This window comes from Cherax quadricarinatus, chromosome 18 (genome assembly GCF_038502225.1).
Source record: "Cherax quadricarinatus isolate ZL_2023a chromosome 18, ASM3850222v1, whole genome shotgun sequence".
Taxonomy (NCBI): domain Eukaryota; kingdom Metazoa; phylum Arthropoda; class Malacostraca; order Decapoda; family Parastacidae; genus Cherax; species Cherax quadricarinatus.
Genome location: NC_091309.1, coordinates 42657913 through 42679521, shown reverse-complemented (window position 1 = coordinate 42679521; position 21609 = coordinate 42657913). Strand labels below are relative to the sequence as shown.

General features: G+C 38.2%; 1 protein-coding gene across 3 annotated transcripts in view; it reads left to right on the top strand.

Moving 5' to 3' along the window:
* The window catches only part of LOC128689520 (luciferin sulfotransferase), an 83352-nt gene extending 66345 nt beyond the window's left edge, over positions 1-17007 (top strand). For all 3 annotated transcript variants that reach the window (XM_070086461.1, XM_070086462.1, XM_053777898.2), the window contains 3 exons: positions 10857-11053; positions 13845-13941; positions 16701-17007. In XM_070086461.1, the coding sequence (XP_069942562.1) occupies positions 10857-11053; positions 13845-13941; positions 16701-16992 (586 nt within the window). In that variant the 3' untranslated portion in view covers positions 16993-17007. The remainder of the gene's footprint in view (positions 1-10856; positions 11054-13844; positions 13942-16700) is intronic.
* The last annotated feature ends 4602 nt before the right edge of the window (positions 17008-21609 follow it).

Below are 21609 nucleotides of genomic sequence, written 5' to 3'. Positions count from 1 at the left end.
TGTTCATTATATGTGTGAAGTAGACCAGATGCGGGCATGTAATTCAGAGAGGGTTGTGGACGGTGTCTTGGGGTGCTTAATCTACGGCCGCGACATTGAACCCTGCATCTGAGGGCGGTAGTCATTAATGACCTGCTTTACAGCAAAGTATGGCATGTTGTTGCGCTGTATGCTCTGTTGCAGGGGGATGTCAAACGTTTTTTTCCATAGAGTTTAGTTTTTGTGGGGTTCGGGTTGCGATTGGCTCACAAGAGCGGTGGTGGAGACACCACTGCACCAGGGAGGGTTGGGTCTCTTTCCTCTATAGGCTCGCGTAATGGCGTGTTATGTGAATCATGGTTTTCTCCGGCTGGGTGGGATGTGGAGTGGTTTAATTGAAATGTATCAAGAACTACACAGTTGGTGGGGGAAGAGGGATTTACTTAGGTGCGAGTCGATGCTTTGCGTGTGAGGGATGTGCGGTGTGTTATTATGTACCTTGGATAGGGGCGGGTATGGGGAGAGTCGTGGCGCGAGTCGAGGGAATGTACCCCATGTATGCTTGGAGTGATATTTGGGGGAGGGTTCAACTATTGCGGTTGTCTGCTCGTGTACGGAAAGTGGTTTTTAAGTTTTAAGTTTTTACATGGGATCCTGCCGTCCGTACGGGGTGGATGAGTCTGCTTTTCATGTTGTGTATTTCTGTGAGACTTTAGGTGTGGTACGTGAGTGGTTCAGTAGGGTTATGCGCTTGGTAGGGGGAAGGGTTGTCAGTGCCCCGGGCGTTGAGTTTTGATGTAGGTGAGGTTGACGTGCACGTTCAACGTGCGGTGTCGTACATTGTGGCCAATTATATTTACATGTCATGGGCTATGAGACAGGTCTAAGGTAACATTAGGATTCGGGTTCTAGCTGGGTCGATTTATAGGACAAAATGTCGAAATAGGTTGGTATATGAGGGGAGATGGGAGAGAGACTTCCCGTCGGTGTATAAAGCCTTGGAGTTACGTGATTTGAGATTGTTGTGAGGTTAAGGGGTAATCTAAGGGCTGGTCAGCAGTGTCTAATCATTTATGCCAAGTGAGTGAATGTTGTGTGATCTCGTGAATTATGTGTCTCCTATGTGATGGGGACGTCACTATATCTGTTAAGGTTTTGTGTATACAGCTTTTAGGAACGTATCGCCGTCGTTTATGCCTCGATACAAGTCGTTGGAGTATATATGTATTATGGTGTGCTTCCAGCACAGATGATTGTTTCTTATTTTCTGTTTATACTTTATGCCGTGTTATAGGGTGTTATTCAATAGCACTATATATGTCTATATATATATTTTTTTTTGTAAGCTGTGGTAGAGCTTGAGTTATATGTGGTAGCAGTATTATTGAATATTTATCACATGTAAGTGTATACGTTCCACATGTAGCTGCTTGCATGTGTCTTTCTTTTGTTTTTATTTGAGATGACAAATTTCAAATTGCAGTTCAGTTAGTTATATTGGATGTTTTTTGTGACTTATAGTGTTATCCTGTTCCACCTTTGAATTGTAAATATCTACTCTTAGTCAATGATAAGATCTTGTGTTAGTTGCCGAAATTAATGTTTAAGTATTGTTGTGGTCTTTTAGGCACCTGAGGTCTTAGATATAAGTCCAAGATACATGTGTGTTGGCAGGCGGAAGCCATACCAAGCGTTTTTTTTTTATATATACGCCAGGTGTAGTACCATGTTGTATGCTACATGATGTGAATGTGTATGTGTGTAGTTCGTGTGTTCGTTTTTGTCACAGTGATTTTTTTTTTTATAGCCTTCATAATTTGCAGTACACGATGTGCTTTTTTGGACAGTCTTGTTCATATCCTTCTAATGTTGTATTATTTTGCTATCTTTATATAACATTTTTATTTATGTTTTAAATAAAATATAAAAAAAATATGACCTAGGTAAGTCTTTTTGCAATTTGGAAAAAACAAGAGGACCTATCCCCTGAAAAGTTTAATATTTGCAAAGGCATGGCATGTGGAGCCTTGCTCAGACCTGGGGAATCGATTTGTCCTCAAAGATTTGTTAAGTCATACCACGAATTTAAGAAAGATCTTTGACTTCACCTAACCAAAGCAAAAGTAGAAAATGCAATTGTATTTATGGACTAGATAGCTTATAGCAGAAAAATGAACATATTGCTTGAAGAGAGGGGAACACATTGGGCCAGATAAATAGTAAAATAAACTTAGAAGCTATTGAGAGATAATGAGCATGGCATGCAAAGAGTACATTACCCTTTATTCGGAGTATATGCACATTTCCATATAGTCTGCCTCGCAACAAGCGAACCAGGTGCCAAGGGATTAACAGTAAGAGTACCCATCATTAAATCAGTACCTTGGTTCATTGTCCAGTCATAGGCGAGCCTCGCCAAATGCTGATGTGACGTGGTTCACTCACAGTCAGCATTTGCCAGACTTGTGTCTAGCTAGTTGAATTATTATTATTATCATCAAGGGGGAGCACTAAACCCGTAGGATTATGTAGTGCCTGTGGGGGGATGTGGAAGGTATTCAGGCTTAATTCAGGGAACTGGAGCACAGATCCAATTCCCTAGATCAAGAGCCCCTCACCAGCATCAAGGAACCTTCTTTGAGGCGTAGGTGGTTGAAGCACGGTGCTCTCTCTCTCTCTGGTTTCAGAAGTTGAATGTAAGTGTACCGTGTGGTACACTTACATTCAACTTCTGTACAAAAGTGTTCATAACTTTATGTAAGCATTAGGTGAAGGAAATACAAGTAAGATATTATTATTGAGTTGTTTTGTTCCAACCCATTACGAACAGGTCACAGACCATTATTATCTCTGTTCGTAATAATGAGGAATTGCTTAAACATTTATCAGCTAGAGAGGTGACACTACCTTATGTGCACAGATTGATTAAAACCCACAAGCCCGGTTTTCCAGCGAGACCTACTGTTAGCTCTGTAGGATCGGCTACATATGCCCTGATGGTAAAGATATTAACTCTGTTTCTCGGCAACATTTCTGAAGCCAGCATAAAAAAACAATGATAAACAGCAAAATGTTAAAATGTCTAATGATTGTACTCTAGTAAGTTATGATGTCATGACGCTGTTCATCTGAGTGCTGTTTCCGATTTGCTGTCTTATTTGGAAGAAGAATAAGATGATTTCACCATTCCTTACTATAAGAATACCATTAATGAGCTAATTAAATTGTGTGTAGTTGAAGGGAAATACTACACTTAAGGGCAGGGAATGGCTACGGGAAATCCATTTTCTTCTCTACTGAGCAATTTTTATATGGAGTGATCCTGCCCTATAAAGCTAAATGATTCAGATATGTTTACCTGGAGATTACCTGGAGTGGGTTTCGGGGGTCAACGCCCCCGCGGCTCGGTCTGAGACCAGGCCTCGTGGTGGATCAAGGTCTGAACAACCAGGCTGTTACTGCTGGTTGCACGCGAACTGACGTATGAACCACAGCCCGGCTGGTCAGGTACTGACTTCAGGTACCTGTCCAGTGCATTCTTGAAGACAGCCAGGGGTCTATTGGTAATCCCTCTTATGCATGATGGGAAGCAGTTGAACAGTCTTGGGCCCCGAACACTTATTGTGTTGTCTCTCAGTGTACTCGAGGCGTCCCTGCTTTTCACTGGTGGAATGTTTCATCTCCTGTCAAGTCTTTTGCTTTCATAGGGAATGATTTTCGTGTGTAAGTTTGGTAATAATCCCTCCAGGATTTTCCAAGTGTATATTATCATGTATAACTCTCACCTGCGCTCCAGGGTATACAGATCAAGAGCCTTCACCCGTTACCAGTAATTTAGGTGCCTTATCGTACTTATATGTGCAGGGAAAGCTCTTTGTACACTCTCCAGGTAAGCAATTTCGCTTGCCTTGAAGGGGGTAGTTGGAGTACAGCAGTTGTGTCTGGCGAAATGATATAGCCCTGGATACATTTTTACCGAGACATAACGCTTTGGTCCCGTCTATTAAACTGACCATGGAGAAAGAAGTGAAATTTAAATTTCCATTCTTAAATGTGTTGATACATCGGGTTGATAGAAAGTTTAAGTTTGCGGTATATAGGAAGGCCACTAATATGTGTTCATACATTCACTACTATTCCAATAATGAGAGAGAACAAAAAGGAGTATTTTTCTCACTGTGTTTCTGAGAGCTTACCTATTGTGCAGCCAATGTTTCTCGATGAAGAAATTGGGGAAATATCTGATATTACCACAAAATTGAGGTAAGCAAAGGAGTTCGGGGAATCAGCATTGCTTGCAGCTAGGAATATTTATCATCAGACTAAACATAGGATAACACCTCAGATCAAGTATGTGCTGGTTCTCCCTTACAATGCCGAATGCCCTTAAAAGACTTAACATGCAAGTAGTTTTTAAGAATTCGCAGAGTATTAAAAGAATTTTGATAAAAAATTCTCAACATTGTGTTGGCGGTGTTTGTTTACAGAATTGGTTGCAACTTATCTTATGTTAGGATATCACAACACTGATATTCAAAATGAACTGCGCAGGAATCAAATGCAATTTGCAGCCACATTAGAACCTGCAATAACTGTGCAAATTGGATGTGAGTCAGTGTCCCTTACTCAACTTTCCTTGAACGAAATGTTGTAGAATCAGCAGTCATAAGACATGATAAATGTTCATCATATAATAATAGTGGCGGCTTACTTAAATTAGATTCGTTTATAACTGAAGCTATCGTGATTAGCTTAAAACCGGACTTCTATAGGAATACTTTGGATTGTCGTAAGTGTTGTAGTTCCACACCGAGGAATCAAGGCGTATTCTCCTTCTTGTTCTTGATAGTTAGACCAGCATCTGTCCAAGAATCTTGTGAGGTAGATAAACTATGACTGTCTTCCTGTGGATAAACTACAGATGTCTCCCTATAGTTAAAAGTGGACCCGTTTTCTAAATGTACAGAAAATTCCTAAGACAATTGCCAGATATATCTATATTCAGAAAGTAAAGTTTTTTATATCATATTGAAGTCTGCCCAAATTTTTGATAACTGTTATGTCACCAATGTTACCTTCATTAGGTCATTACTAAAATATCAGCTCTTGTGGACTGTCTGTCTTCTAATTCTTTAATATTCAGTCTTTCTGTCACTGGTCGCTGGATACTGGTATGTCTGGAGCACTTAGTGTCTCCTGCTTCCCTACTTCACTCCAGCAAAAAAAAACTTTCCTCTGAACGAATTTACTTGGACTTCCTATTTCTGAAACCTTGCAAGCACCTGATGATGTGTTGATTGCAACAAGAGAGGCCTATAGTTGTGGTTGTTATACAGACCTAACTGACGTCAGTGACATACTGTAAAGAAAGCCCCTGGTTATGTAGAACTTTTCGGGTAACATAGATTAATTTTGATCCAGGATGTGACCTACACCAGTCGGTTAACACCCAGGTACCTGTTTACTGCAAGGTTAACAGATGCCTTAACTAAACACGCTCAAATGTTTCCACCCGTATTGGGGTTAGAACCACGGACCTCACTGTGTAAGCTATTACCCGACTTACGGGACACCTCAATGATGTAGTTAAATGGAACCCCTTATTGAGGACGTTTACACCATAAAGTTGGTTAAATGAATTCAGAAATATATTTGATCTGTATGTAACCAGATAATCCCAATTGCATGGAAAAATCATCGTTAACAAAGCATCGTTGTAAATTGACTTAAGAAATCGTAATGACACGATTGCAAACAAACCATACCCCCGGCCGGGATTGAACCCGCGGTCATAGAGTCTCAAAACTCCAGCCCGTCGCGTTAGCCACTAGACCAGCTAGCCACAATAAGATTCATCCAACTAGGTATATTTCTACACCATAGGAAGGTTAGCACAGGCACCTCTGTGACCACAAATGCAAGTTTTTTACAGACGAATCTCCAGCTATGGTGTAGAAATATACCTAGTTGGATGGATCTTATTGTGGCTAGCTGGTCTAGTGGCTAACGCGACGGTCTGGAGTTTTGAGACTCTATGACCGCGGGTTCAATCCCGGCCGGGGGTATGGATCGTTGTAAATTCATTGTGTCTACCATCACGTCGAAATTCCATTCCATTACTTGTGTACTGTGGCTTCTCTATTGATTGGATTAACATGATTTAAAAAAAAAACTGAATCAGGCACTTTTATAATACACCCATGAAGCTCCAAAACATTTGTGGCATGCAATGTTTACGTCAAACACCTATGTTGGCTTGCCTTCCCAACCAGTGATCCTGCAGTTAAGAGTATAACAATCTGGACCGTATTTTTTTGCTAACTGATAGTTCACCAGCCAGTCACGTGACAGCCCACCAACTCTATGAAACTACCTAGACTACCTAGTCATCTCTACGAGCTGACTAGGTAGTCTTTCTTTACCCTTGGTCGAAAACTGTCCTGACAGAGACTTCCTCATATATTATATCTTGAAAATAATCACTGTACATAGTCTTAATATTTATGAAGTTTAGTGAAGGAATACGGGGATTAAGAATATATCTCAGCTGTTTTACATGGTCCCTGCGCTACCTAGTTGTGAAGTTTACTGACTTATTTACCAGCAGGTATTACAGTCCCACAAGACATCTCCTGTGTTCGTAATAACGTTCAAGGCTCTGTTACCCATCAAGACATCTCCTGCGTTCGTAATAACGTTCAAGGCTCTGTTACCCATCAAGACATCTCCTGCGTTCGTAATAACGTTCAAGGCTCTGTTACCCATCAAGACATCTCCTGTGTTCGTAATAACGTTCAAGGTTCTGTTACCCATCAAGACATCTCCTGTGTTCGTAATAACGTTCAAGGCTCTGTTACCCATCAAGACATAACCTGTGTTCGTAATAACGTTCAAGGCTCTGTTACCCATCAAGACATAACCTGTGTTCGTAATAACGTTCAAGGTTCTGTTACCCATCAAGACATTACCTGTGTTCGTAATAACGTTCAAGGCTCTGTTACCCATCAAGACATCTCCTGCGTTCGTAATAACGTTCAAGGCTCTGTTACCCATCAAGACATCTCCTGTGTTCGTAATAACGTTCAAGGCTCTGTTACCCATCAAGACATCTCCTGTGTTCGTAATAACGTTCAAGGCTCTGTTACCCATCAAGACATCTCCTGTGTTCGTAATAACGTTCAAGGCTGTTACCCATCAAGACATAACCTGTGTTCGTAATAACGTTCAAGGTTCTGTTACCCATCAAGACATCTCCTGTGTTCGTAATAACGTTCAAGGCTCTGTTACCCATCAAGACATAACCTGTGTTCGTAATAACGTTCAAGGCTCTGTTACCCATCAAGACATAACCTGTGTTCGTAATAACGTTCAAGGCTCTGTTACCCATCAAGACATTACCTGTGTTCGTAATAACGTTCAAGGCTCTGTTACCCATCAAGACATTACCTGTGTTCGTAATAACGTTCAAGGCACTGTTACCCATCAAGACATAACCTGTGTTCGTAATAACGTTCAAGGCTCTGTTACCCATCAAGACATCTCCTGTGTTCGTAATAACGTTCAAGGCTCTGTTACCCATCAAGACATAACCTGTGTTCGTAATAACGTTCAAGGCTCTGTTACCCATCAAGACATCTCCTGTGTTCGTAATAACGTTCAAGGCTCTGTTACCCATCAAGACATAACCTGTGTTCGTAATAACGTTCAAGGCTCTGTTACCCATCAAGACATCTCCTGTGTTCGTAATAACGTTCAAGGCTCTGTTACCCATCAAGACATAACCTGTGTTCGTAATAACGTTCAAGGCACTGTTACCCATCAAGACATAACCTGTGTTCGTAATAACGTTCAAGGCTCTGTTACCCATCAAGACATCTCCTGTGTTCGTAATAACGTTCAAGGCTCTGTTACCCATCAAGACATCTCCTGTGTTCGTAATAACGTTCAAGGCTCTGTTACCCATCAAGACATCTCCTGTGTTCGTAATAACGTTCAAGGCTGTTACCCATCAAGACATAACCTGTGTTCGTAATAACGTTTAAGGCTCTGTTACCCATCAAGACATAACCTGTGTTCGTAATAACGTTCAAGGCTCTGTTACCCATCAAGACATAACCTGTGTTCGTAATAACGTTCAAGGCTCTGTTACCCATCAAGACATAACCTGTGTTCGTAATAACGTTCAAGGCTCTGTTACCCATCAAGACATAACCTGTGTTCGTAATAACGTTCAAGGCTCTGTTAATAACCCAAGACATAACCTGTGTTCGTAATAACGTTCAAGGCTCTGTTACCCATCAAGACATCACCTGTGTTCGTAATAACGTTCAAGGCTCTGTTACCCATCAAGACATAACCTGTGTTCGTAATAACGTTCAAGGCACTGTTACCCATCAAGACATAACCTGTGTTCGTAATAACGTTCAAGGCTCTGTTACCCATCAAGACATCTCCTGTGTTCGTAATAACGTTCAAGGCTCTGTTACCCATCAAGACATCTCCTGTGTTCGTAATAACGTTCAAGGCTCTGTTACCCATCAAGACATCTCCTGTGTTCGTAATAACGTTCAAGGCTGTTACCCATCAAGACATAACCTGTGTTCGTAATAACGTTTAAGGCTCTGTTACCCATCAAGACATAACCTGTGTTCGTAATAACGTTCAAGGCTCTGTTACCCATCAAGACATAACCTGTGTTCGTAATAACGTTCAAGGCTCTGTTACCCATCAAGACATAACCTGTGTTCGTAATAACGTTCAAGGCTCTGTTACCCATCAAGACATAACCTGTGTTCGTAATAACGTTCAAGGCTCTGTTACCTATCAAGACATTACCTGTGTTCGTAATAACGTTCAAGGCTCTGTTACCTATCAAGACATCTCCTGAGTTCGTAATAACGTTCAAGGCTCTGTTACCCATCAAGACATCTCTTGAGTTCGTAATAACGTTCAAGGCTCTGTTACCCATCAAGACATCTCCTGAGTTCGTAATAACGTTCAAGGCTCTGTTACCCATCAAGACATCACCTGTGTTCGTAATAACGTTCAAGGCTCTGTTACCCATCAAGACAGGTTACGTAAATTTATAAATAAAACATCACTGATCGAAACTTAACATCCATTATTTTGTATATAATAAGTCTACAGTAAATTGTAAAAGTCTGGCATGTACCATTATTTTAACACGTAGCTTTACGAATGTAATTTATTAATATACACTAGCAAAAACTGACATATCTTAATGCTTCATTTTCCTGTGTAATATTATAGATAGAAAATCACCAGTTACATTTTCACTGATATATAAATAATAACATTTTTCCTTCACAGAAAATCCTCTCAGTATTGTGTAGTTATTTTCCTAAAACTGGCTGGTGGGTTATATTGTAAGTTACATTTGCAGCAAGTGTTATGTGAGAGTGATGGAGGTACTCTGTAATGATCGATTAGACTTTATTGAAGCGAACCAGAGTTATACTCAGAATGTTTTTATAATAATAATAATAATAATAATAATAATAATAATAATAATAATAATAATAATAATAATAATAATAACAATAACAATAATAATAATAATAATAATATTTATTTCTGCAAGTACATGTACAAGGTATACAGGCCCGGCTGACATCAATAACATAGTATAGAAAGCCGCTTGTTATGCAGAGCATTTCGGGCAATTTAGGTCAATTTTGTCCCAGGATGCGACCCACACCAGTCGACTAACACCCAGGTACCCATTTTACTGATGGGTGAACATAGTTAACAAAATGTTTCCGCCCCTTCGCCGGGAATCGAACCCGGACCCCTCACCGTGAGAAGTGAGATCTTTTGCCACCAGGACACGGGACACCGTGGATGACAAAGAGGGGAAGGAAGGACACGGGACACCTTGGATGACAAACAAAGAGAGGAAGGACTTAGGTAGGACAGACAGTCGAAAAGAAGAGAGAAACAAAAAACGACAAGTGGCAAAAACTATTTTGTGTGAGTTTCAAAGGAGATTTTTGTCACATATTGATGAGAATGTTGTGAGATCGTAGAACTTTACAGATCTATATTAGTCACCAACATGGTCTCTTGATTGTCAACACTTAATAACTCTACAAACTCTTAATGGACTAACTTATTATTTCCTTCTAACAATACACTACTTACCATCCACCAAGCGAGAATAGATCCAACCACAACCTCCCTTCCAACTTCCACATCTCTTGCACATCAGCTCTACAACCCTCCATCAGTACTTCCTAATCTTCGTTTCAGCTTGACACTAACGTATTGAATTATCCTCTGCAAAACTCGTAGTCGGAATATAATATGATGCATTTAATAATTAATTACTACATCCAATACTGTTGTGATATTTTGGCCATAATTATTTTAATAGTGAGTAATACTGATAATTCTCTATATCCAATACTTTAAATGATATGTTTGCCACTTAATTCCCTTACTTAAGTTCTATTTTCCTTCAAATTTTAATCGAACTAATTCTGATTTGAGTTACAGTAACATTTAGTTAGTCAGTTTAACACCAAATAATATTACATTATCTTTCAAATGACATGTATATGACTTGTTATAATTTGACGCATTTTGTTGTTGCATTTATCAAGGTTGTCATCAATTCTCCATCATTATTACAAGTCTTTCTATCTGTAAATATGTTTTTCCGCTGAATTCTCTGCCAGACAGTTGTTCAGTACATCAATTATTCACTTGAAAATGTTCCAGGACTAACCGAAATAACGACAACGTTTTCCAAATTTTGGGTTAGCTGTAAATTATTTCAGCAAATATATTGCGACTTTTACTCTTCCATCGTTAACATAGAAGCGCATTAACAGTATTTCATTGTGTATCTTTCCCAGTGGGAGTGTGAGGATGGTGCCTGTCTCCAGTACTGACATGGACCGTCTTCAGGACGTATCCATTCACATCCCTAGCTTCCTGAAAGTGGGACCAGAACGTGTCATAATGGGTTCATTCTTCACTGACTGGTACTCCAAATACGAAAACTTCCCAGTTTACCAAGATGACACCTGGGTCGTATCTTACCCGAAGTCAGGTTAGTACTGTACCCAGTGTGGCTTGTGAGTTTACATCTATGGCAGAACTCACCGTCAGCCATGTTGTCAAAGACTGGGCAGTTACGAGCAGACAAATGATAAACTAAATAACTCCTTGTGTCAAATTATATTTCTGGCTTCAAATATTTATTTATTTATTTTTTGTATTAGTGGTTTAGGATATGTATCTATATGCTCTTAGCTACATCTTGATGACCAACAACACACTGTGTTTCATGGAACACTTACAAGAAGACATTAGTTGCTGCTTGAACAATACCAGTCAGTACATTGTGATCCAAGGTTGTAATGTTTCTACATATTCAGTTTTGGAACGGAGTATAAATTTTTGGGATTTCGATCCAGTCCAAAAAATGAAAAATGGGAGAGGACATTCTTGTAGTTGTTTGTGATCCACTTCAAGTTTACTCTGTTCTGATACTATATTAGTTCTTAAAATATTTACTGTATAACATTCAAACTAATAATAATAACAATCATTCCAGTTTATTGTCGTTTTAAGCATATAATGTTATACTAAATTATTAAAAGCAAATTCTACCGATGCACAAGTATACGGTTCATCAGTTTAAGGAGAAACTTGTTCTGTGTTCAAATAAATAAGCTACCAACCACTTTTTTCAGTCAACTTCTTACTTAGGAATGTATCCATTTTTTTTTATTTTTATCACACCAGATGCATCCCACAGAAGCAGGGTGACATAAAAAGAAAAACGAAAAATTTTCTTTTTAAAATTAGTAATAGATGAAGGAGATGGTGTTACTAGCACCTTGCTCCCGGCATTTTAGTCGCATCTTGTGACACAAATGGCTGACAGAGGAAGAATTGTATTTCACTTCCCCATGGAGATAAGAGGAAATAAAGAAGAACAAGAACTATTAAGAAAATGGAAGAAACCCCAGATGGCTGTATATATATATATATATATATATATATATATATATATATATATATATATATATATATATATATATATATATATATATATATATATACTTGTACATGCATGTGTAGTGTGACTTAAGTGTAATTATAAGTAGCAAGATATAAGTACCTGTTATTCCGAGTGTTTCTGAGACATAAAAAAACACCAACAATCCTACCATCATGTAAAACAATTACATCTTTATGTTTGACTCACTTGGCAGGATGCTAATTATTATTATTATCATTATTATTATTATTATTATTATTATTATTATTATTATTATTATTATTATTATTATTATTATGTTTGACTCACTTGGCAGGACGGTAGTACCTTCATGGTGGCTGTTGTCTACCAGCCTACTACCTACCTATTATTATTATTACTATTATTATTATTATTATTATTATTATTATTATTATTATTATTTTTGTAACTCTTATTAATAATTATTCTGTTTACATACAATAGTATTTTACCTTCAGTGTTAGAGACTATATGTAATTAAAAAAAATGATATCAGGACAAGAAACCGAAATTGTCATACAATCGTTTGATAATAGCAAATAATATCGTACATCGAGATAAAGATATAATTATTATGTATATAGGATAAGTATGGTAGGAATGGCAACAATGACTACGTTAGATGGTCTTCAACACCAACACCTGGAGTACACGGCTCCACTTTATGTATAATCTGATACAGTTTTTATGTAACTCTTTCACAACCCATTGCATTTTACTAAATTTTTTTTTTTTTGCCTTTGGATTTTTTATGCAGCGAATTTATAATGAGCACTGAAGCATTCTTTACTTACGTCATATAATACATTAATTTATTTCAACTCATTCAAATAGCTACATACATGCACATATAAATTAAATACAATAATTGTATATAGCAACTTGCTAATAAAAAGTATTGCATTCAACGGATCTCTAAAGCTTAGGAGCTGTAGCTTGATAACCTTTAGTACTGTTTTCTAGGAACCATCAGGAATTTTAGCCTCATGATAACCCATCCGTGTTCTGTGTTCTAGGAACCACTTGACCCCAGGAGCTGTAGCTTGATAAATCTAAGTACTGTTTTCTAGGAACCATTAGGAATTTTAGCCTCATGAAACCACCAAAATCTGTAGCCTGATGATAACCATCAGTGTACTGTGTTCCTCACAACATCTTGGCTCAAGAGCTGTAGCTTGTGCTTGAGTTGCACATGGGCCAAGAAACTGAAGCTTCATGAAAACCACCTGCAAACTGTGTTCCAGGAACCACCTGGTCCCAGGAACTGTAGCTTGATGATAGCCAGAAAACAGCTGGACCCAGGAACTGTAGCGTGATGCTGATCATCAGTGTATTGTGTTAGCTGAACCACCTGGGCCCTGGAGCTGTAACATGATGATAACCACCAGTGTACTGTGTTCCAGGAACCACCTCGGCCCATGAGCTGTAGCTTGATGATAACCGCCAGTGTATTGTGTTCCAGGAACCACCTCGGCCCATGAGCTGTAGCTTGATGATAACCGCCAGTGTATTGTGTTCCAGGAACCATCTGGGCCCAGGAACTGTAAATTGATAACCACCAGTGTATTGTGTTCCAGGAGCCATCTGGACCCAGGAGCTGTAGCTTGATGATAACCACCAGTGTATTGTGTTCCAGGAACCACCTGGACCCAGGAGCTGTTGCTTGATGATAACCACCAGTGTATTGTGTTCCAGGAACCACCTGGACCCAGGAGCTGTTGCTTGATGATAACCACCAGTGTATTGTGTTCCAGGAGCCACCTGGACCCAGGAGCTGTTGCTTGATGATAACCACCAGTGTATTGTGTTCCAGGAACCACTTGGACCCAGGAGCTGGTGTGGTGTCTCATTAATGATCCAAAATCTCCAGAGGCTAATCTTGAACTGATGAAGAGGTTCCCATTCTTTGAGTAAGTATCACAACTCTTGTGTTCTATATTTGTTATTTAGTGTATTAAATATTATAGAAACTATTAAATGATCTGATGTCTTCACTGTATATTCACGAGTAGCATGTTTTCTTAACTTCACTATATCTACGCTAATCTTATATTTAGTCATCTATCTATCTACCTATACATAGGTAGATGAATAGATGACTATATATATATATATATATATATATATATATATATATATATATATATATATATATATATATATATATATATATATATATATATATATATATATATATATGTATGTATATATATATATATATATATATATATATATATATATATATATATATATATATATATATATATATATATATATATATATATATGCAAAACAACCACTCTGAAAGAATAGAGAAATTCCAAGCGCTTTCGTGACTACTCACATTATCAATAGTTCCTTGATAATGTAAATAGTCACGAAAGCGCTTGGAATTTCTCTATTCTTTCAGAGTGGTTGTTTTGCATATTCTGAAATCACCTGTTTACCGTGATCTTATTGCATATATATATATATATATATATATATATATATATATATATAGATATATATATATATATATATATATATATATATATATATATATATATATATGTCGTGCCGAATAAGTAGAACTTGCGATCTTGGCTTAAATAGCAACATTCATCTTGCCATATAGGACAAGTGAAAATTTGTGTATGCAATAATTTCGCCAAAATCATTCTGAGCCTAACGAAAAAAATATATTTCACTGTGTTTGTTTAGTATTAAATTATTGTAAACAAATCTAAAATATATTTAGTTGGGTTAGGCTAAAATAAATTGAGCTTGTTGTAATAAGGTTAGGTAAGTTTTCTAAGTTCCTTTTGGTGCAAAATTATAAATTTTTACATCAACATTAATGAAAACAATATATCCTTAAACGTATAAGAAAATTTTTTAGAAAGGACTTAATTATAAATGAGTTCTTGCTAATTGACCAGTTTTGCATATTCGGCACGACATATATATATATATATATATATATATATATATATATATATATATATATATATATATATATATATATATATATATATATATATATATATATATATATATATATATATATATATATATATATATATAAGTCGTTCCAAAGGGGTAAAACTTGCAATTTTTGCTTAAATAGTAATGCTCTTCTTGCCAAATAAGGCAAGCGTACAAAATGGCTTTAATTTCCGAATTTGCTTACTATCTGCTCAATTACCTGTTTATTTATACCAGTTTCTTTAATTAATAATGACTAAATCGTCAGGGTTGAGAGAGTAATTACGGAAGGTGACTCTACTTTACCAGGTCGAGGTAGGGTGAGGCATTTTCTACTAAATCGTCAGGATTGAGAGAGTAATTACGGAAGGTGACTCTACTTTACCAGGTCGAGGTAGGGTGAGCCATTTTCTACTAAATCGTCAGGATTGAGAGAGTAATTACGGAAGGTGACTCTACATTACCAGGTCGAGGTAGGGTGAGGCATTTTCTACTAAATCGTCAGGGTTGAGAGAGTAATTATGGAAGGTGACTCTACATTACCAGGTCGAGGTAGGGTGAGCCATTTTCTACTAAATCGTCAGGATTGAGAGAGTAATTATGGAAGGTGACTCTACATTACCAGGTCGAGGCAGGGTGAGGCATTTTCTACTAAATCGTCAGGATTGAGAGAGTAATTATGGAAGGTGACTCTACATTACCAGGTCGAGGTAGGGTGAGCCATTTTCTACTAAATCGTCAGGATTGAGAGAGTAATTATGGAAGGTGACTCTACATTACCAGGTCGAGGCAGGGTGAGGCATTTTCTACTAAATCGTCAGGATTGAGAGAGTAATTATGGAAGGTGACTCTACATTACCAGGTCGAGGTAGGGTGAGGCATTTTCTACTAAATCGTCAGGGTTGAGAGAGTAATTATGGAAGGTGACTCTACATTACCAGGTCGAGGTAGGGTGAGGCATTTTCTACTAAATCGGGTTACATATGAACTTTTAAAATAAATATAACTACTTTGTGTTTCCTAATTCATAGAGGCCTTTGTATATTTTAATATACGATACTGTTTAAACTGTGAATAATATATCCTATTCAAATAAAAACTTTACTCATTTATTTTTATTATTATATTTTTATTATTGAAAGTAGTAGTATTTTTATTATTATTTATCATTATTATGTTCTGAAAAACATTAGATCATTATATTAAAGTAAGACATTACTGTCAGCTGGATGAGAAAGACAAATGTGACAAATGTCGAACAACTTCCTATCTTACTTGGCAAAATTTTTCTCCTATTCAGTTGGCTTCATCAGTCGAAATACAGAGGAAATATGACGTAAGGAAAAGTAGATTTGAGTTGATGAGTTCCTCTGTGATGAAGTAAATTGAGGTCGTCAGTACACCAGTCTTGGTGTGAGTTCACTTCTATAGATTTTAGTATATTACATCTCCATATGCTGTCTTCCTTATTTTTCGACTCAAGAAATCTTTTGAACAGGGGAAAAGTTTCTTCCGTAAAGAAACCAAACTGTTGCCATTGTGTCTTACTGGTGAATTTAATTTATTAAAAGTTGACAGTTTGTTTATTCCTTACAAGGAAAGGCAGACAAAGTGAGAAACCTACACTTGCTTAACATAGTAAACTGACATTTCAGATATCATATATTTTGTATTTTTCTGTACAAAGAAATGTCATTTGCAGGTTCGAATCTCTCAGAAGTCCTGACCTGAACACCACTGGCATGAGGAAGGATGATCCTCTGCCTCCAGGCAACACATGGCAGATCTCGCATAACCTCTCAGCACCAAGGACCATAAAATCACACCTTCCTAAGGAACTCCTTCCTCAACAAATCTGGCAAGTCAAACCAAAGGTATTTCTGCTCAGCAAATGTTGTTTTTATTTCTACATCAATTTCCGTACAAACAGTGCAGTTTTGCTTACATTACCTTCGGCATTATTAAAACAATGTACCTGTTTGACGCAAAAATAAATGTTCATATGAGCATTTCAGTGCGAAATAGCAAAGACACTGAATATATTATCTCTTCAAGGAAATTCCAAAAATGCTTCCATTTATCAGTTGTATGGCAGCAAATTCTACATAATTGAGAAAGCATAATAGTTAGGTGCTTCACTTTGCTATTATTAATATTTTCAAAATATAGAATCTCATTCAGCATGCATAAATATTCTAAGAGTTTACTCTAATCACTATTTTGGAGTTAAAAATATTCTTGATTGTTGATGAAAAGTGACATGCAGCCTTCATGATCATCGTGTAATTGATAGTATATATTATATTATGTGTACTTTGAGAATAACGGTGCATGTACAGTTGCGGTAAAAAGTCCCTGTACTCTCTGTCCTGGGCAGAAGTGACATCTGGCAACTCAGACGTAGTAAATAGAGATGTGAAGACTATTTTCATGAACGAATTAACGCGGTGGAAATATAAACACAAATGCAGTATAATGTGATCCTTTATTGACTACGTTTCGCCCACACAGTGGGCTTTTTCAAGTCACAAACAGAACTACCTGGGGTGGAAGGAACGCGAGTATTTATAGTCCGGTTCAGAATGCTGAGGTCAGGTGAAGAATGTTGCATCTGATGATGTACCGAGTGGGGTTATAGAGTCTAAAAACTTGGGTAGCTTGGAAAGGAGATTGGACAAGTTTGTGAGCAGACCTTCTACAGTGTTCTTATGTGGGATAGCGACGAAGAAGTTTCTTGGCAAGTGGTTCAGCTATGTTATAGAAGCCACTATTCTGGTTGAAGTTGTCGGATATAGAAATAAGTGATGATTCTAGGATTCTTCGGTATTGAGTGTTGTCTTCTGTGTTTATATTTCCATTGTGTCGGTATTTTATACCATTTATTTCCAACGAATTAACGCGGATTTTTAACGACAATGGTGATTACTTGAGAAAATTAATTGTCGTTACTCTCTGTGCTTCTGTATAAAAGTAGGTTTATGAATGCAGAATTATTTAATTACCGTTCTGATATTATATCCACTATTATAAAACCATGAAAATTATTGTAAAAGGTGTCCGAATATATTGAATGGGAAGTGTTATGATAGTTCGTAATTGTCATACATCAGTTATATCTGGTGAAGCATACTCTTCGTGGTCGACTTGGGCGAATGTGTAAGAATATTGATAATTTGTGTAATATATAATTTAAATAATACTCCACTAACGAATGTGTGTTGTAATATACATTATGTTGTAGCGACTCTTTAGGCTATTATCCAACACATAGATAGCAGTCATCCCCTCTGTCACTTTATATTGAAACCAGACACAGACACACACTGAGAGGTCAACATTAACAACTTCACTGAGAAGTTAGCACTAAGAACGTCACTGAGAGCTTAACATTAGGAACTTTACAGAGATATTAACATTAGGAACTTCACTGAGAGGTTACCATTAGGAACTTCACTGAGAAGTTAACATTGGGAACTTCACTGAGAGGTTCACATTAGGAACTTCATTGAGAAAAAAAGAGACCCCAGAGGCGAGGTCGAACACTGACAGACCCCACCCCACCTTACACAGTAGACTCCTTTAACACCCTGCCAGGTCTCCCAATCCACCAACCCCCACAAGCCCCCCAGTATACAGTGTTAGAAAAGAAGACGAAGGTATGGTACACCAACCAAGATGGGATAACAAATAAGCGTGAGACTGACATGAATGAATCAGAGGCATCAACAGACGTTATAACACTCACGGAATGATAACAGATGCCATTCCAACTGGATATCAAATCCTGAAGAAAGTTCGAGGGAATAGGGGTGGAGGAACTGCACTGTTCATCAAAAACGAGAGGAGTTCTAAGGAGTTGGAAGGAGGGGACGGAGAGGACGTAAGGAGCTACATAGTAGGAAAATTTCAGACTAGAGTTCCCAAGGTGGTGATTGCAGTGATGTATAAGCCACCACAGAATAACAAGATGCCAAGACAAGAATATGATGAGAGGAACAGAGCAATGGATGATGCACTAGATGAGGTGCCAGAAAAGCCCACGTGGGCAGGGCAAAGTTAGCAGTTGCGTGTGACTTCATCCACAAGGAAACTGTCTGGGAAAACCTGTAGCCACACTAGGGATCAGAAATATGGAGGTGGTACTGCAAAATCTCATGTATCAACACATTAGGGACACTGCCATAGAGAGTGAGAGAAAAGGATGAACCAGCAAGACTGGACCTTATATTCACCTTGAGTAGTTCAGATACTGAAGATGTCACATAAGAAAGGCCCCTTGGAGCTAGTGATCATGTGGTCCTGAGCTTTGAACACATAGTAAAATTACAAGTGCAGAGGGAAACAGGGAGAGTAGGATGGAAGAAGCCATACTAACAGGGGACTACACAGGTATGAGGAATTTCCCGCATGAGGTTCAGTGGAAAAGAAAACTGGTGGGAAAATCAGTAAATAAATAATAGAATACGTTACAATGATATGCAAGGAGGCAGAGGAGAGGTTCGTATTCCAGGGCAACAGAAATAATAGGAACACAGAAAGAGCCCATTGCAGATGCTATCAGATATACTAAAATTGCATGGAATGAAGTTCCCCGATCACCATTAAATGCAGGCTGGGGAAAGTTATGGCCTTCTGTAGTTAATTCTTTCTCTGGTTTTCCCTTGCTTGAGAGTCAAGTTCAGGAAATTGTTGAGCTGGCAAGGAGATTACCAGGTGATGGTTTTGAAGTTATGAATGAAGAACATATGAATGAGCTCTTAGAAGATGAAGACAAGAGTCCAGATGAAATGCTGCCAGAGTTCAATGCACAGACACAAGGGAGCCAGATAACAGAAGAAGAACATGATGAAAAACAGTTAACATTGCAGCAGTTATGTGAGCAGTTCCATGTTGCTGATAAACTAGTAAACATTTTACTGAAGAAGACCCTGGCAAATCTAGAAGCACTGCTTTGAAGCGAGGTCTAGACCAGCTGATGATGTCTTACCATCAGCTGTATAATGTACTGCAGGGTAAAAGAAGCTAGAAATTCATTACAGAATTTATGCACACTCCAGTACAACAATCGACTTTATTACCAAAACCTCAACCAGGCACATCTGCCGACATCCAACAACCTTCACCTCAACCCTATAGGGCCACACCATGCATCTCCACTCTCTTCACAGTCACTGCAACTACAGTTTAAGGTAAATAATATTATTTCTGTTGCATTTGTAGTCTTAAGCAACAAAAATAAAATTATCATTTTTATTTCTGTAAGATCTGGATGTCTAAAACAAAGGTTGTTTAGCTTTTGGGGGCGGGGATCCAAGGAATGAAACCCTGTTTTTCCCACAAGTACTTCAGTTTACATAACATGGATTTTTCTAACACGACATTATCAGGAAAGTAACTAAGGATCTACTCTCTCTCTCTCTCTCTCTCTCTCTCTCTCTTTATATATAGATATTTTTTTTTTATTATCACACTGGCCGATTCCCACCAAGGCAGGGTGGCCCGAAAAAGAAAAACTTTCACCATCATTCACTCCATCACTGTCTTGCCAGAAGGGTGCTTTACACTACAGTTTTTAAACTGCAACCTTAACACCCCTCCTTCAGAGTGCAGGCACTGTACTTACCATCTCCAGGACTCAAGTCCGGCCTGCCGGTTTCCCTGAACCCCTTCATAAATGTTACTTTGCTCACACTCCAACAGCACGTCAAGTATTAAAAAACTTTTGTCTCCATTCACTCCTATTAAACACGCTCATGCATGCTTGCTGGAAGTCCTAGCCCCTCGCACACAAAACCTCCTTTACCCCCTCTCTCCAACCTTTCCTAGGCCGACCCCTACCCCGCCTTCCTTCCACTACAGACTGAGATATTTATATATATATATATATATATATATATATATATATATATATATATATATATATATATATATGAGTGTGTGTGTGTGTGTGTACATACATATGGTATAAACCTTGGTAATAAATACCGACAAGTTGGTTTAGAAAGACATGTAAGAAAACACTATGACATATTCATTAAAAAAAGGTTGCGGTCCTGGGACCTTGATCACTTCTAACATACAGAGGTAGAAAGACATTATATATAGGCGGAGAGTGAGGTGTGAGAGACGCATGGTGACCTGAAGAATGCCATGTTGGGATGAGGATGGGTAGACGATGAAATCATGTGACTCCAGTGTTGTTGGGTTGGTGGTGCTTAAGTATCGTGTATGCTAATGTTTTTGAAATTTTGTGGTTTCCAGTGTTACGTTCTATTGTGTCGGTGACGGCGATTAGTGAGGCTTCTAGGCACCGTCGGCGTCTGAGGTCTTGTTCGGTGAGAACGAGTTGTGCCTCATTCCAGTTCATCAAATACACCGTGGAGTCTCTGTGGAGGACACAGGCGTACCTAAATCGTCTCTGTTACAGGCATTTCGATGCTCGTTCACACGGAACGCAAGATCTCTTCCTGTCTCGCCTACATAATTCTTGGGACAGAATCCACAGGGAATGGTGTAGACGCCTTGTGTAGAAGTTAGAGGTGTGGGGCTGCGTTCGTAGTTAGGGTTTTGATAGATGATGTGTTTATGGTGGAAACGTTGGCGTTACTCAT